Below are 14,255 nucleotides of genomic sequence, written 5' to 3'. Positions count from 1 at the left end.
AGATGGTGGAGAATAATATTGTGTGGGTTTTAGTAAAGCACAAAAACAAGATTAGAAAATCTTCTCATTTCAGGTGTGTGATATTTACTGGTTTTGTAAATCAGCTGGTATTTGAGGTGCTGAATGCATAAAGGTTCTCCAGAGTCTGACTCAGTGCTTGTGTCCATTACAACCTCTTAGCCTAAAGGTAGACTACATATATCTTTTATTTATAAGTAGGAGATCGCTGTCGTCTACACAATAATGAACTTAACCATAACCAGTACCTGTTATGTGGTAAACAGAGTTGAATCCAATACCAAATCGACCAACTTTCAAAGGGTCCTCCCTTTTCCTGCTCCTCGCAATCTCCTGAATACCATTCCAGTCCTCTGCTGTGAAAACTGCATCATTGTATACATACAAAGCCGTTCCTGACAAAGACACAATCAGAATTCAGTTATATGATGTGCTTTGTACAATGAAAAACCTGAATACAATAAAGACAGCAAGGGTTCATTCTCTTCAAGACACATTTCCAAGATATTATGAGAGACATTTTATATTATTACAAAAAATACACAGCACTGTGCAAAAAGCAAGAGATCATGCTTGATTTATTTACTTTCCAGTCAAAATAGCCATAATAAATTTGCAACTTTTTCATTTTTCCATGTGAAGAAAAAGGCATAAAAAATATACTCAACATAAAAAATGACACAAAAAGCCAAACAACTAAATGTAATTTCAGATTTTTCAGTACTTAGTGTGTCCACCCTTTGTCTCCTTTACAGATAACATTCTTTTTGGGAGACTTGCAATTGTGAAGAAATCCGCAGTGATATTCCACGTTTCTTGTAAACATCTGAAAAGTTCAGTCTTAGAGGTTGGTTGCATTTTCTGCTTTTCACAACTCAAGTAATTTCAAACATATTCAATGATGCCAAGGTGGCCAGTTCATTGTTATGAGAACACCAGCAGATTTTTGTTTTTTGTCTATTTCCTTTTCTCAGTAATGGCTCTTTGTGTACTCTGACTTTTGCACAGTACTGTAAATATTCAAGGTAAAATATTTTCTTTTACCTTGATACTGGGCCATATCGTGTGACCACAGTGACTCCACCCCATATTCAGTCTCATTGTACAAAAACCTAACCTCTGTTGCTCCCGCATCCTCTGCATTCTGAATCAGCTCCTACAAAAGGCAGACATAATATGACTCACCAATGTGGTTCATAGACACTAACAGACACCCTGCTCATTAGCTCTGCTTTAATAGGATAAAGATGGTTTGAAAAAATATTTGCTTTAGTCCTGCTTCACTAAGACGATCAGGTGAGTGCATCTACTTGAAGACAATGGCTTCTCAGTTCCTATTTTGTATCGTGTACCTTTTCTGTAACATCTAATTTTACCTTTTTAATAGGACACTAGACAAGATGACCTTGCTAGATAATAAGAGCACACTGTCAGCAAAGCACATCTAGAGTACTATGAGATTTGATATTCCCACATGAGGAATAAAATTGCAGTGTTCCTCTAAAACTTTTCTGACATCTACAACAAAAATGTTATTATGTGCTGCTGTTACAGCTATCAGACTCCTACACTCTCCAGCTCAAAATGAAAACACCCCTCCAGATTCTGTAGCTTATTATTGTATAGGAATTTATCAAGTTATCTCCCTATTGTTGGTCGATGCCAACTGCTAGTTCTCCACTATTTTTTGCACAGCTACCTCCCATAACAAGACATCTCTGAGCTGCTTGTCAAACAAAACTGAAAGAAAGGTCCACATGCTAAATCCGCATATGTGATCTAAGGGACACCCCTGTGTGGCTAGCATTGTAATGTAACAACTGGAAGAGAGGCCACTTTTTTGAGAGACCCCAGCCAATTAGGCTCTTGGAAACTTCCAGCCACAGGTGGCATTGCTGAGAATCAATTACAATAAGATACATGTGCCAAATAAGAGCCACATAGGAATGCTTTCTGGCATCAGGTGAAACCATTTCATAAATGTTGTGTAAAAGGTAAGCATCAAGGAACAGTTTATTGGCCATATGCAAATACTGTTTTATCCCTTATGCATATGCATTTAAGTGTAGTTTGCACAAAACATAGAAAAAGACTATAAATATTGGAAGACAGGCAGATTACAGATAACGTTTCAGCAACTAGTGGACGCTGTTTTTGCATAGATTTTTCTTTGCCATTTAAAACCAGGCATAAATCTTCGTTAGTACTTCAAAAGCATGCTATTGGGAGACTTTCTTTAATGATGGCAGCAGGCATTGTGACTAAACAGGTGCATGAGCCAAGACATGCTGTAAAAAATATTTACAAACAGAATTACATTATTTCAGCTCTCAGGATCAGATGTACGTGTGTGAGAAGACGCAGTGCAAAACATGCTGTGATATGTCTGCAATATGTGTTGTACTTTTGCTCGTATGTACATCTGGACCCTAGCTTTCAACTCATTTTATAATGATCATCATGACACTTACTTTCAATATCTGTCCACCCTCTGGATATCGCCGTAAAATATCTTTCAGGAACTCTACCAAAGGTGGAGTAGTTTGTCCAAATCTCCCTGTAAGAGAGCATTAGACTGGTAACAACAATCTTACCCATAAAACATAGAAAGAGGAAATACTGAAGTGAATATAAATTTTGTTTTAATTGACAGGGACTCTAAATTAGCTCTATGTCTGTCTGGAAAAAGTTTGAGTTAATCTGTACACTGGCATATTTACTGTCCACAACATTGTTCCTAGTCTCACCTCCCCCTCTCAGGCCTCGTCCATGCAGCGTCATGAATATTTCACGACTCCCTGGTGGTACCAAGGATCCAACTTCAACTCTGTCGTTAATCTACAGAAGTGGAAAAAAAACACAAATTACCTTAAATTACATATTATCAATAACTGTATTTACAGTAAACCAATGTGTTTCTTTAAAATCACACCAATGTTTTCATTGCTTACATTTAGATTAGTTAGATTATGAATCCTTGATTTAGATAATGCATAGCAAGGTATTTTCTGTGAGGCAGTGTGTGATTACAGTCAATCTCAGCTCCTTTACACTTGATTTATGTGACAGTTATGAAGCCACCCACAGGGTCATTTTGAACATCTCAACATTTCTGTGTGGACCCCTCCTCCAGCAGATGCAGCTGAGAGAAGAACCAGAGTCAAAAGCGCAGAGTCAATGCACAGAGAGATATAGAGACATGGATCAAGTGAGTACCTAAGTACTTTCTCCTTGAGTTTGTCTCTTTTCACCATTAGCATCATTCTTTCTAATGCACTTATTTAAACGCCTCTGACAAGTCAAAAAGGCTAGAGAGCATTTCCAATTATCCCTTGAGTCACCAGGATATACAATCTCTCCCTTTTTCTCCACAGATCTATGCACAGCTTGGAACTGGGCCAGCTCAGATCCTGCTGTCTTTGACTTTCCAAGGTGAAAGCTACAGCTTCTGCTAACTCACCCACTGTGCTCAGCATACTCTGGCACACGCAGCTGCAGCCTGTTCAAACCAGCAAGCAAACCAGAGCATATGATCAGACCATCCACTCTTAAGTGATTACTACACACATCAGTTATATCTAAATGCTGATGGTGAAGTCATAAAATGGGGCTGATGAAAATGTTCCATGAAAATGTACAATGTTCACAGGATTATCTTCTAAGTGAATCGTATATTCATTAAAACCTATGGTAGAAATTTTAGCCTATGCAATTATTTAGTTATAGATAGCCAGAATCAGTGCAATCAGTATGTCAACATATTATAATCAAGCATTTACTAGACTGAAAAAAGTGCAATTCAAATGTTTTCATAATTTCCACATGAATAAAATATACTACATCAACACAATGCTGTTTTGGCTATGATATCATTGATGTGATCAAGCTGAAATGATGAACATTCGAATTCAATGTAAATTCAATGCAATACTTCTCTCTAACATCAACTAGGACTGGGTACTTCTCAGAGTGCTTCGGTTCTAATTCCAATACTGATGCATAGACTTTGATACAGATACTTTGATACTACCTTTTTGTTATATTTTCTTTTAAATCACAAATTGGGTTTGTTATTTGAAGTGAGTGTGCACTAGGAATGTATCAGGAATGTAATTTAGACAGCATGCTTAATTGCTTCACCAATGCTAAGACTGACTACTTAAGTAGAGAAATTTGATATTGAATGACATGGAATTTTTTCCATATAATATTATCATATATTACACATAACGAAATCACTACATATTAGTAAGTATTAGTAGTATTAAAGTAATTAAGGTAATATCATGAAAGTACTGAATTTCAAAAGCTCTGCACACAATATCTCCACACACAAGTGCACACAGAATTCACTTGAAAATGAAATGTCATGAAAAGTAACTCACCTAGCAGTTTCCCACAAATACTAGTTATAATGTTACAGGTACAGCCATATGCAAAGTTTGGGTGCCCCAGTCAAATGACATGTTTTGTCGATTTTCTAAGTGAAAATTAGGCACAATTACTGTTAATTTGCTGAATTTAACATACAGGATGTTAAACTGTTGCCTGTGCCACAGTTATAGCACATTATTAATTTTATGTTTTGTTTTTTTTACAGTATGTTAAAATAAACAGAAATTGTGCACTAAAACTTTCAATGCAATGCCATACTTAAGCTTGTTTCCTGTAGAGGATGTGTTAATGTATTTTCACTTAGAAAATAAACAAAACATGTAATTCAATTAGGGTGTTCAAACTTTGCTATATGACTGTCTACTAGAATGAACCAACACAACAGTATCACATAGTTACTTTACAGATAAATCCTGTTTAAATGCCACAACTCATGTCTGTCTACTGTTACAATGCTCACAAAATTAGCTATATACATGAATATTTAAATGACTTAGTTGGCCTTCTTTATAATACATTAAATGAAGGGATTATAAAGAATATTAAAAGAGGGGACCTATACACCCCAATTAAAATATACTAAAGGGCTCGGTTCAGCACAGCAAAGCATGTAAAGATAAAACCATTGGGTCTCATTCATCAACTGTTCTTAAGAAGAAATTTCTTCCTTAAACCCACTTATGCAGATTCTGACATTCACCAATGTTTTGTTATTTGGGATTTGTTCTTAGGTAAGAACAGAATCTACAAACACTCAGGAGCACTAAGGTGCGAACAATTCTGTGGTTTAAGAACGCGTCACGAATCTGATGTAGACTTTTTCTTATGACTTTTCTCAAGAACAAATTTAAGAAAAAAACTTGTTGGTGAATGAGGCCCAGTGTCTTTAATGAAACACAAAGTTGGCAAGAGAAAAGTCATAATGAACAGCTGATCAGCTGCACTGACTTTTTCCCCTCATTTCTTTCAGTGTTAATAAATAATAAAAAAGTGGTCAAAATGTAAAAGATACAGGAAACAATAACTTCAAATCAAATTCAAATCATATCATCAGCTTTTTTTCCACTCAACACAAATGTGGTATTGATTAAAAGTTAACAATCTTCACCTTCTGAGAATCTTAGAATTTCACAGCTTGTTTCAATGAGCTATTAAATAAAAGAGATATTAAATATCAAATTACATCCTGCTTTGGTTATCACCAGCGGTAACTGGGACTTTTATGGGTTAAATCGTTTATCTTTGTTTGACATATTTGATGCTTTGAAAGACTGCCAGGAATGCATGCTGGGAAGCCCAACTTGTCACAGCATCTCCAGCAAGAATCACCAAAAGCTAAAAATTCCCAAGCTTATTACAGACGCTGGACTAATGCCAACACCAGAGGTAACTCTTTTTATTATCTAACAAAAAAAGTTACATTAGCAGAACACACCACTCACTCCAAAAAAATTAGCTATTCACTTGCTCTAAAACTATTTAAGCTGAGTTGGACCTTCAACTGGACCCTCACTCTGAATGACTGTATCAAGATCTGAGGACTGCTTTGACTGTGACTATTTTTGAGCCTGATATAAGTAAGCTTAGTGCTCACCCACCTGCTCTTTTCATTCATGGAGGCTTCCCTCCTTTAGGGCCAGGCGTGTAGTGTAGTCAAGGCAAGCAGTCAGAAAACTGCTTCAGTTCAAGTCATGCTCACCTTGAGGCCTTCAGGTCAAGAGTTCATTGTGTAAACCTTTCTTCATATTCTTTATTTATAATTTTAATTTTACTGTCAATAGACCACACTCTTTTCGGGAAAATACTTCTCCTTTTCACAATAAAATGTGCAGACAACAGAGCCTAAACTGTAAAACCACACTGTAAAATCACACTAAAACTGTAGGCAGCCTGCTAGCAAACAAACACCTCAGTGAAGTACGCAGAAGAGCTCTCTCAGGATTGGAACAAAATGAACAAACAGCCAGCAGAACAAGTATCTGAGGTGACTGACAGCATGTCATTAACTGACCCATTAACCGACAAATAAACAATTGTTTGGCCAACGTTATTGCTTAAAAAAATTATTAAATTTGATCTAATCTCTTATTGAATAGTTGTATTTATCATTCAAGTTGAATTCAAGTTATCAATCAAGTTGAATGATAAACACAGGAAGGTTTTGACTTGTATGTATGAGAGTGCTATAGGTTCTGCTACACAGGCATACTAAAATGTGTGCCTTTAAAAATAGTGTTTACAACCATTTTTCTGGAAGACGAAAGACCTATCGGGAGCAAATGTTCGCAAGTGAGAAGACAGACAACTGTTTTGTCTATGTTCTCAGAGAGAAACTGTGATGAACAGTGGTTTGAGTAAATGACACAAGGTTGTGCATAATTATACCTTTCCAGAGCTACTGAGGTACAGTGAGCCAAAGCTGGCCCTGGCCTTGGCATTTATGTTACTATGCAAGTAATGAGTAGTAAATATAACTTTGGAACCAAGTACAACTTTCAGTAGCCCATCATTGTATGTTTGTATGAAAAAGATTGAGCACCCCGGTCAAAAAAATCTTTTGTTGAGTTTCTAAGTGAAAATAAGCATAGATCCTCTCTAGAGAACACACTTTAACACACTACACATTTTAATGCACAACTACTTTTTACTCGCTGAATTTAATGCATTGGAAAAAATAAAACATTTGCAGAAAATTGCCTTATTTAAGTTTGTTCCCTGTGGATGATGTGTTAACTTTTGTTTTACTTAGAAATTCAATAAAACATGTAATTTGACCAGGGGTACCTAAACTTTTGCATATGGCTGCGTGTTCTAGTCAGTTAATCAGCTTATTCGTTTCGTCATATTATAATAAATATATAATAACTGTGAGCCCCTCAGTTTTAACAAAACCAGGTCTTAATGTAGAGCATGTTTGATATGGTTTCGAGCCCTTTAGGTCACACACGTGCTTGTACACACTGTTCTAATGTTCCAATACAGAATTAATGTGATTTGTGTGCTCATAAGTGTGCATATATCAAATATTTTACAATGTCTTGAAATGTGGCTCAGCCAATCAGATTTCAACCTGGAACCTTTTGTTTATAATTTTGATTTTGTTGGGTTGAATCCTTGATTTTAGGTTTACTGGCTCACGAATAATCACTGACTAATGATGGTCGGTTTTTGGTCAAAAAAATTTGTCCAAAATTTCCTTCCTTTCTTTTAATTCATTCAAAAAAACTAAACTTGTTCTTCTTGGATGATGTTTCAATATAAAACAGAATGAGCATTAATTGATTCATATATTTGAGTCTAGGAAACAGTCAGATAAAGACTTAATATGTGCTGATATGTGTTAGCACATTCAAAAGAAACCTTAGACCACTATGCGCAGATGTCTTAAATAGAAGCAGAATAAATAATCACTCACATGTTTTTGCCTTCGGCATGAACGAAACACCACCAGCATCAAAGAGGTACTGTTTAGGGAGAATGGGCCATAGCCCCTCTGTGTTTATGCCAATATCAGTGCGAACATAAAGAGAAGGCTCAAGAAATTGAGATTTAGATTTTAATAAACCATTCACCATTTCAAGGAGGGACAAACCTATAACAATTACAATGATGAAGAAATCATAATGAATGAGTGATAAAGGCAGATACACATCCTGAAAATATAGAAAGATTAAAACAAAAAACAAGCTCAATATTTTGTCTAGTCAAAGAAGTCTCCTGTTAGATTTATTATCCACAAATGGAGAAACTTGTTTTAGAGTCTGACACATTTCCACAGAGCGAACAACAGAGGCATGGGTATTCGAAAGGCACGAACTTGCCTATGTGCACTGTGCTAAACAGAGAAGTGAGAAGTGCAAATCTGCGTGTCATGAGTTCTTACCCTGGACTGAGTACAGATAACAACACAATGGGCCACATTCTAAACAGCCTGGCTGCTGCTCAATCTCTAAATCACTTTGTTATAGTGGATTATAAACCCAAATATTTGGGTGCTCACTGGGGTCACGTGGAGAAGGCAGTCTGAGGGAATTTGTCTAATTTGGGAAACAACAATCTAATAGATAGTCATTATCTCTAATAAATAGGTCAAACTGTTGAGATATATATAGTACTGTGCAGAAGTCAGAAACCACCTTTATTTATTTAATTTCCAGTCAAAACCCCCACTATGCAAGTTACTCATTTTTCAGTATCAGAAAAAAGTGTGTTTAACGGAAAAAAAAATCAGCATTTAGTGTGTCTACACTTTGCCTTGGCTACAGCTTCCAATTTTTTGGAGGGAGACTTGATGTCAGTTTTTGAAAGAAAAAGGGAAGTTTTTCCACACCTTCAAAGTTCAGTCTCTATAGTTAATCTCTCTTAATGCACTTCAGATATTGCTTAAATACACAGTCAAGTACAGGGTAACACATGAAACTGCACTAAAAAGCTAATTTAGAGTTAATACCTAAAATATCATTAGGGATATATATCAATATCTGAGTGGCTTTTCCTTTGTTTCCTAGTGTGTCTCATAGTTGAAAACTCAACTCAAGAAAACTGTTTTATGAACCACATCAGCAAACTGTTATTGGGTTTGCAGTGTGCCGCTTCTTTTTACTCACCACTTTTCCATTATGAAACAGCTGCTGCTCACATACAGGGAAATCCGTTTCTTCGTAAATGAGCAGCTTGATCTGTTGGACTGGTGTAGACCAAGGGACGTGAAAGACCCTACAGCCAAGATAATCATGACTGACTGTCACCAGCAGCAACCTAAAAGCATAAAAACAGGGACAATTAGGCTGTGAGAGTAGTGGATGAAAACATTATTCAAATGACAAATATTAACATAGTCATCAGATGGTAAAAGGAGTAGGAAACTCCGGTCCTAGGGGCTGGATTCCTGCTTGGTCAGGTGATATTAAGATATCACAGTTAAATTAGTCTTTACAGTAGTTCTGGAAGGGGTGTGACAGTAACCGATTTTTTTTTAACAGAACAATCACCGTAATTTCTAAATGGGTTTTTGATACATACGCATGGTCAAAACTAAAGCAAAATGTTGGGGGCAGTCACATAAGGAGTCTTATGTGACTGCCCCCAGATTTTTGCTTCTTCTGCTGAGGTGAAAAAGGCACAGAAACCACTGCATTTTCCACTCCTTGACTGATGGAGCATCTTTAAGTGAATGCACTGGGAAGCACCTAATAGAAATGAATGGTTTCTACTATGACATTAGCTCTGTTACACAAACCAAATTATCCTGTTTGAAAAGAGGGTAGGATCCTTAAACTGCACAGCGCATCTCCTTGGTATCATCATAAGAAGTCTAGGTTCATGCACAATAAAAGGTGATTCTTCAGCATTAGAGGTAAGCAGACCATAGCCGAAGATGTTTTGTGACTGAACTTGTTAAAGGGGAACTCTGCTGTTTTTTGAGAGGTTTATTTGTGAGAAGCTTTGTTCTAGAGAAACTTACCAAGTCAGAATTGTTCATCATCAGACACCTGAGGATGCTTCCAAAAGCTCCCTCACAGAAAGCTATTACATGACATGGTTATGAATACAGAGACATTGTTCATGAGGGTTTTGTGATAAAGTTTTGGTCTAAAATGTTTTTTAATCCATTCATGGTGGAGGGACACATGAAGGGTGTTCTAAGGCAAAACCCCAAAGAAAGCTTATTTTTTCAGACTGACCATTATTTTACCACAATCAACATTACATACATAAACTTAAAGGACATGTATAGGTTCACTGTTGTTTTGGATAGTAAATAAAATGGCTTTGTTTGCATTGTTGACATCAGGATTCCTGGTTCCTGTCACAACCACTGTAAGGAAGCAGCAGTTAGTGAGTTTCTCTGCAAATGAACCATTTCGCATCAAACCAATCTGAACGACTTTGTTTACATCTCAACCAATAAATTATGTAAAAATTTAGAAAAATTGGTGAAATCCCCCTTTAAGCAATTTAGTTGTCTGGCTTGACATTTACAGGGACAAACACTCATTCTGCAAGGGTGGGATTTTCTAAGGTTGCATGGAAGGTGCTGTAGGTTTCTCCATCACCAACAGATGTTTGTTATTTTCCTCACAAGGCTCCGAGTCTGTTGCCAAGTGCCAGTAAGAAACTTAATCATTACAGGATGTTCAATAATTATTTCTCCCAATTGTGTCATCTTTGATATTGGTTTGCTATGTAATTACAATAGAGCATTAGTTGTTGAAACAGCTCCCTGCTCTAATGGACATGAATGACAAGGTCCCAGAACATGCTGACAAGTAAACTACTGGTTCCCATGTAGTTTATCTAAGGCTCTGAAGCATTATTATTATTATTATTATTATTATTATTATTATTATTATTACTATTATCATCATCATAATTTTGGAGGCTCTAAATGACTTTATGTTCTGTGTGAAGCCACATGTAGATAAGTCTTCGGCTTACCACGGATCGTGATTGGCTGCCATCGCTTTCCAGCCAGTGTCTCCTTATGTGCCTTCCCGTGTATACATTCATTCAGCTGCAGTCTTTTTCCGCACTGGCTCTGGGCTCAGTTATCTTCACCGCTATCTTCCTTAAATCCCCGGTTCGCTCTTCATTTATTCGTTTCGTTTCAGTTCAGTTCATGGCAGCAGCAGCAGCGTTAAGATCAGCCCATGATGCTGCTGTAATAAGCTTTATTTAGCCGTGTTTTCCTTTCGGACCCGCCTCCAATGAGGTATCAATGCAGTCAATGCAGTCTAATGAGCTGCCAGCTATTCCCGTATTGAGTTTCGCTCCTCTGCGTTTCTCCACAGATTCGTCAAAGTCCTCCACTCCGCCTTGCTGTGATTTGTCCTGTAGGCGAAAAGGAGAGTCAGGCTGTGAGATCAAGAGAAAAGCAGGAGCTTCCACCGCGGTAAATCCCCCCAAACGAGGCGTTTCTTAAAGCCTAACGGTAGTGCTGTAAGCTAACAGGCTGCTGTAGCCGCGGCTTTGGCTGCACGAGGCCGCGCTGCATGCTGGGATTTGTAGTTAAAGGTGACATTTTGTGTTTTTTCAGCTAAGTATCGCTGAATGAAAAAAGCTATGGTTTTCTCGTCAAAGTGTAATTTCAGTTTGATGAGAAAAAGTATTTTACTACGCTATATCTGAAACAACACCTCCCAAAAACAGCTTCAATTCATAATGTTATAATGTACTAATAGATAATTAGAGAAATAGTCATTATATAAAAGGCCATTGCATACATTAGCGTTTCCCCACCATTTCGATTCTATGCCATTTTAAAAATATATAAAAAGAGATTAAAATACACGGGTAGACGTGACATGCCCATGTTTAAATCTCTGTATTAGTTTACTCAACAAAATAATCTCACTTATACTTTCCAAAGCTGCTTTAGTGGCATTTGTGGCGCAGTCCACCCGATGACGTCATGCAACCTCAGTCAAGGACTCTCAGCGCTGACTTGCGCCAAAAAATTAGCTACCAATAAACTATGTGTTTCTCCAGCATCATCAAATGCTAAGCAGTACAGAAACTGTTCCCAATCTCCACTGCCAGCAGCTAAACGATACGGATACGGATGGATAAACGACGACTTCAGATGGATTATACAGGTCATGCACTCACTGTAGTCCTTTTTTCTTCCTGCACTGCCGCAGTAAGTCGATAGATGAGCGCTCACCCCAGGCTCAGACAGATGAGCACTCTGCAGAGCTCTCCTTATTGTCCCATGTGTAAGTAGTACGTTGATATGGTGAGCAAAGCTCACTTCCCTGGGTTGGTGGGTCGCTGAGCTGGTGGTCTAAGCAGGACGACTGTGTGGAGGCTGTTACCATGCAGGACACCTGGGATTCCCTTCAGCTTGATCTAGGAGCTGAAGTCCCCCATCCCTTCCTCTCCTGCATCTCAGCAACAAAGTGTTCTTAAAGCGACAGCAAACTCAGTATTGTAGAAACACAGTAATGTAGCCCAGCCTAGAAGTCCAGAGGAGTCATGGTGTTATGGCCACAACATCACCTTTAAATCAGAATCAGAGTCACTTTATTTGTTAGCACTAAACAGGAAAAGAGAGATAAAGACACAGTGATAGCAAATAAAAACACAAACAGTATGTGTGTGTATATATATATATATATATATATATATATATATATATATATATATATATATATATATATACATACCGATCAGGCATAACGTTATGACCATGGTGCTGCTGGAGTTTTTAAACACCTCAGTGTCACTGCTGGACTGAGAATAGTCCAACCAAAAATATCCAGCCAAAAGTGTCCTGTGGGCAGCATCCTGGGACCACTGATGAAGGACTAGAGGATGACCAACACAAACTGTGCAGCAGCAGATGAGCTATTGTCTCTGACATCTTCAAGGTGAACTGACCAGGTAGGAGTGAAGAACAAGGTAAAAGGGGGCTAACAAAGTATGCAGAGAAACAGATGGACTACAGTCTGTAATTGTAGAACTACAAAGTGCACCTGTATAGTAAGTGGAGTTGATAAAATGGACAGTGAGCATAGAAACAAGGAAGTGGTCATAATGTTATGCCTTATCGGTGTATATATACATACAAAATATTATTTTATATCATACTACATACTAGTTTCATAATATATCACTATAAACTATATAACTCTGAAACTCAGTTTAGCTTCATATAGGCCCTTTAAAGCAAGCAGAATTATTTACCAAAATAGTATAACATTACTCATAAAGTAAAAAATGTCTAAAAATAAGTTTTATCATTTTATGCATAGAAACTTTTATGCATAGGGACTACAGTCTGTAACTGTAGAAGTACAAAGTGCACCTATATGGTGAGCGGACACGATAAAATGAATAAGTGTATATAGAAGGTAAGTGTATTTAATAAATTGTCCAGTGAGTGAATGTAACTAATTTTAGGGTTAATTATGCAAGGCACAGGGAGCAAACTCTAGACACATTTCACAGTGTATACATTTCATTATGCAAAATTATGTCTGCAAAATTTGGTGAATATTGCTAGGTGTAAATTGCAGCTGTGTAAATGTATACAGTAACATATTACAGTTAGAATGGGTTGTTTTCGGGAAAGGATGCTGGTTTAGCAAAGATATGACATTGGAAAAGAAATAAGAATGTGGACGAAGCAAAGGAAAAAAATATATGTATGGCTATATGGTCTGTATATTATACAAAAATCATTCAAATTTGGTCTCCTAATTTATTTTAATTTTCATTTCATAATCCAGGGTGAGGACCCTGAGGACCCAGGTCTACTGTTTGCTAATTTTCCTTACTAAACCTGAAAAATAACCAGGTTAGCGTGTGTTTAAGTGGGGTAGTCATCAAATTGTGCTGCACTCCAGCTTAAACGTCAACAGTTAACAGTTTAGTTAGGTTGCAAAAAGATAACCTAAAGCCCAACTCCTGTCCCACACTGCCCATCTTACGCCAGGGGGCTTCATCTAGTTACCCTACTTCAGCAAGAGGATTGAGAAACAGTAGAGGGCAGCATACTCACACTCATTCCCATAACATTACTGAGGGCTCGTGAGCCAAACTAAATCGAATGAAAGTAAGAAAGTAAGTTAAAAAAGGTAAAAATGTAGATAGTGAGTTCTGCAGGGGATCCTGCCAGTGATTATTATTATTGTTATTATTATTATTAGTAGTAGTAGTAATAATAGTAGTTGTAAAGTAAATAATTGCCCTTCTGTACTGTAAATAATTGCCCTACAGGTACTTTCTCTACTTTTTTTCTATATATACACTATATAGACAAATGTATTGGGACACACGTTAATCAACTTAATCATTAATTCTAGGTGTTTCATTCAGTCTCATTGCCACAGGTGTATAAA

General features: G+C 37.1%; 1 protein-coding gene across 1 annotated transcript in view; it reads right to left on the bottom strand.

Annotated features, from left to right (window-relative positions):
* The window catches only part of sacs (sacsin molecular chaperone), a 30,844-nt gene extending 19,437 nt beyond the window's left edge, over positions 1–11,407 (bottom strand). The window contains 6 exon segments of the mRNA XM_036563567.1: positions 267–413; positions 1,063–1,174; positions 2,490–2,575; positions 2,766–2,856; positions 9,021–9,171; positions 10,852–11,407. Of these exon segments, the coding sequence (XP_036419460.1) occupies positions 267–413; positions 1,063–1,174; positions 2,490–2,575; positions 2,766–2,856; positions 9,021–9,171; positions 10,852–10,874 (610 nt within the window). The 5' untranslated portion in view covers positions 10,875–11,407.
* Positions 11,408–14,255: the final 2,848 nt, after the last annotated feature.

The sequence above is a fragment of the Colossoma macropomum genome, unplaced genomic scaffold (assembly GCF_904425465.1).
Source record: "Colossoma macropomum unplaced genomic scaffold, Colossoma_macropomum, whole genome shotgun sequence".
Lineage (NCBI taxonomy): Eukaryota > Metazoa > Chordata > Actinopteri > Characiformes > Serrasalmidae > Colossoma > Colossoma macropomum.
The sequence above is the reverse complement of the archived record's forward strand: the minus strand, read 5'-3'. Positions and strand labels throughout refer to the sequence as shown.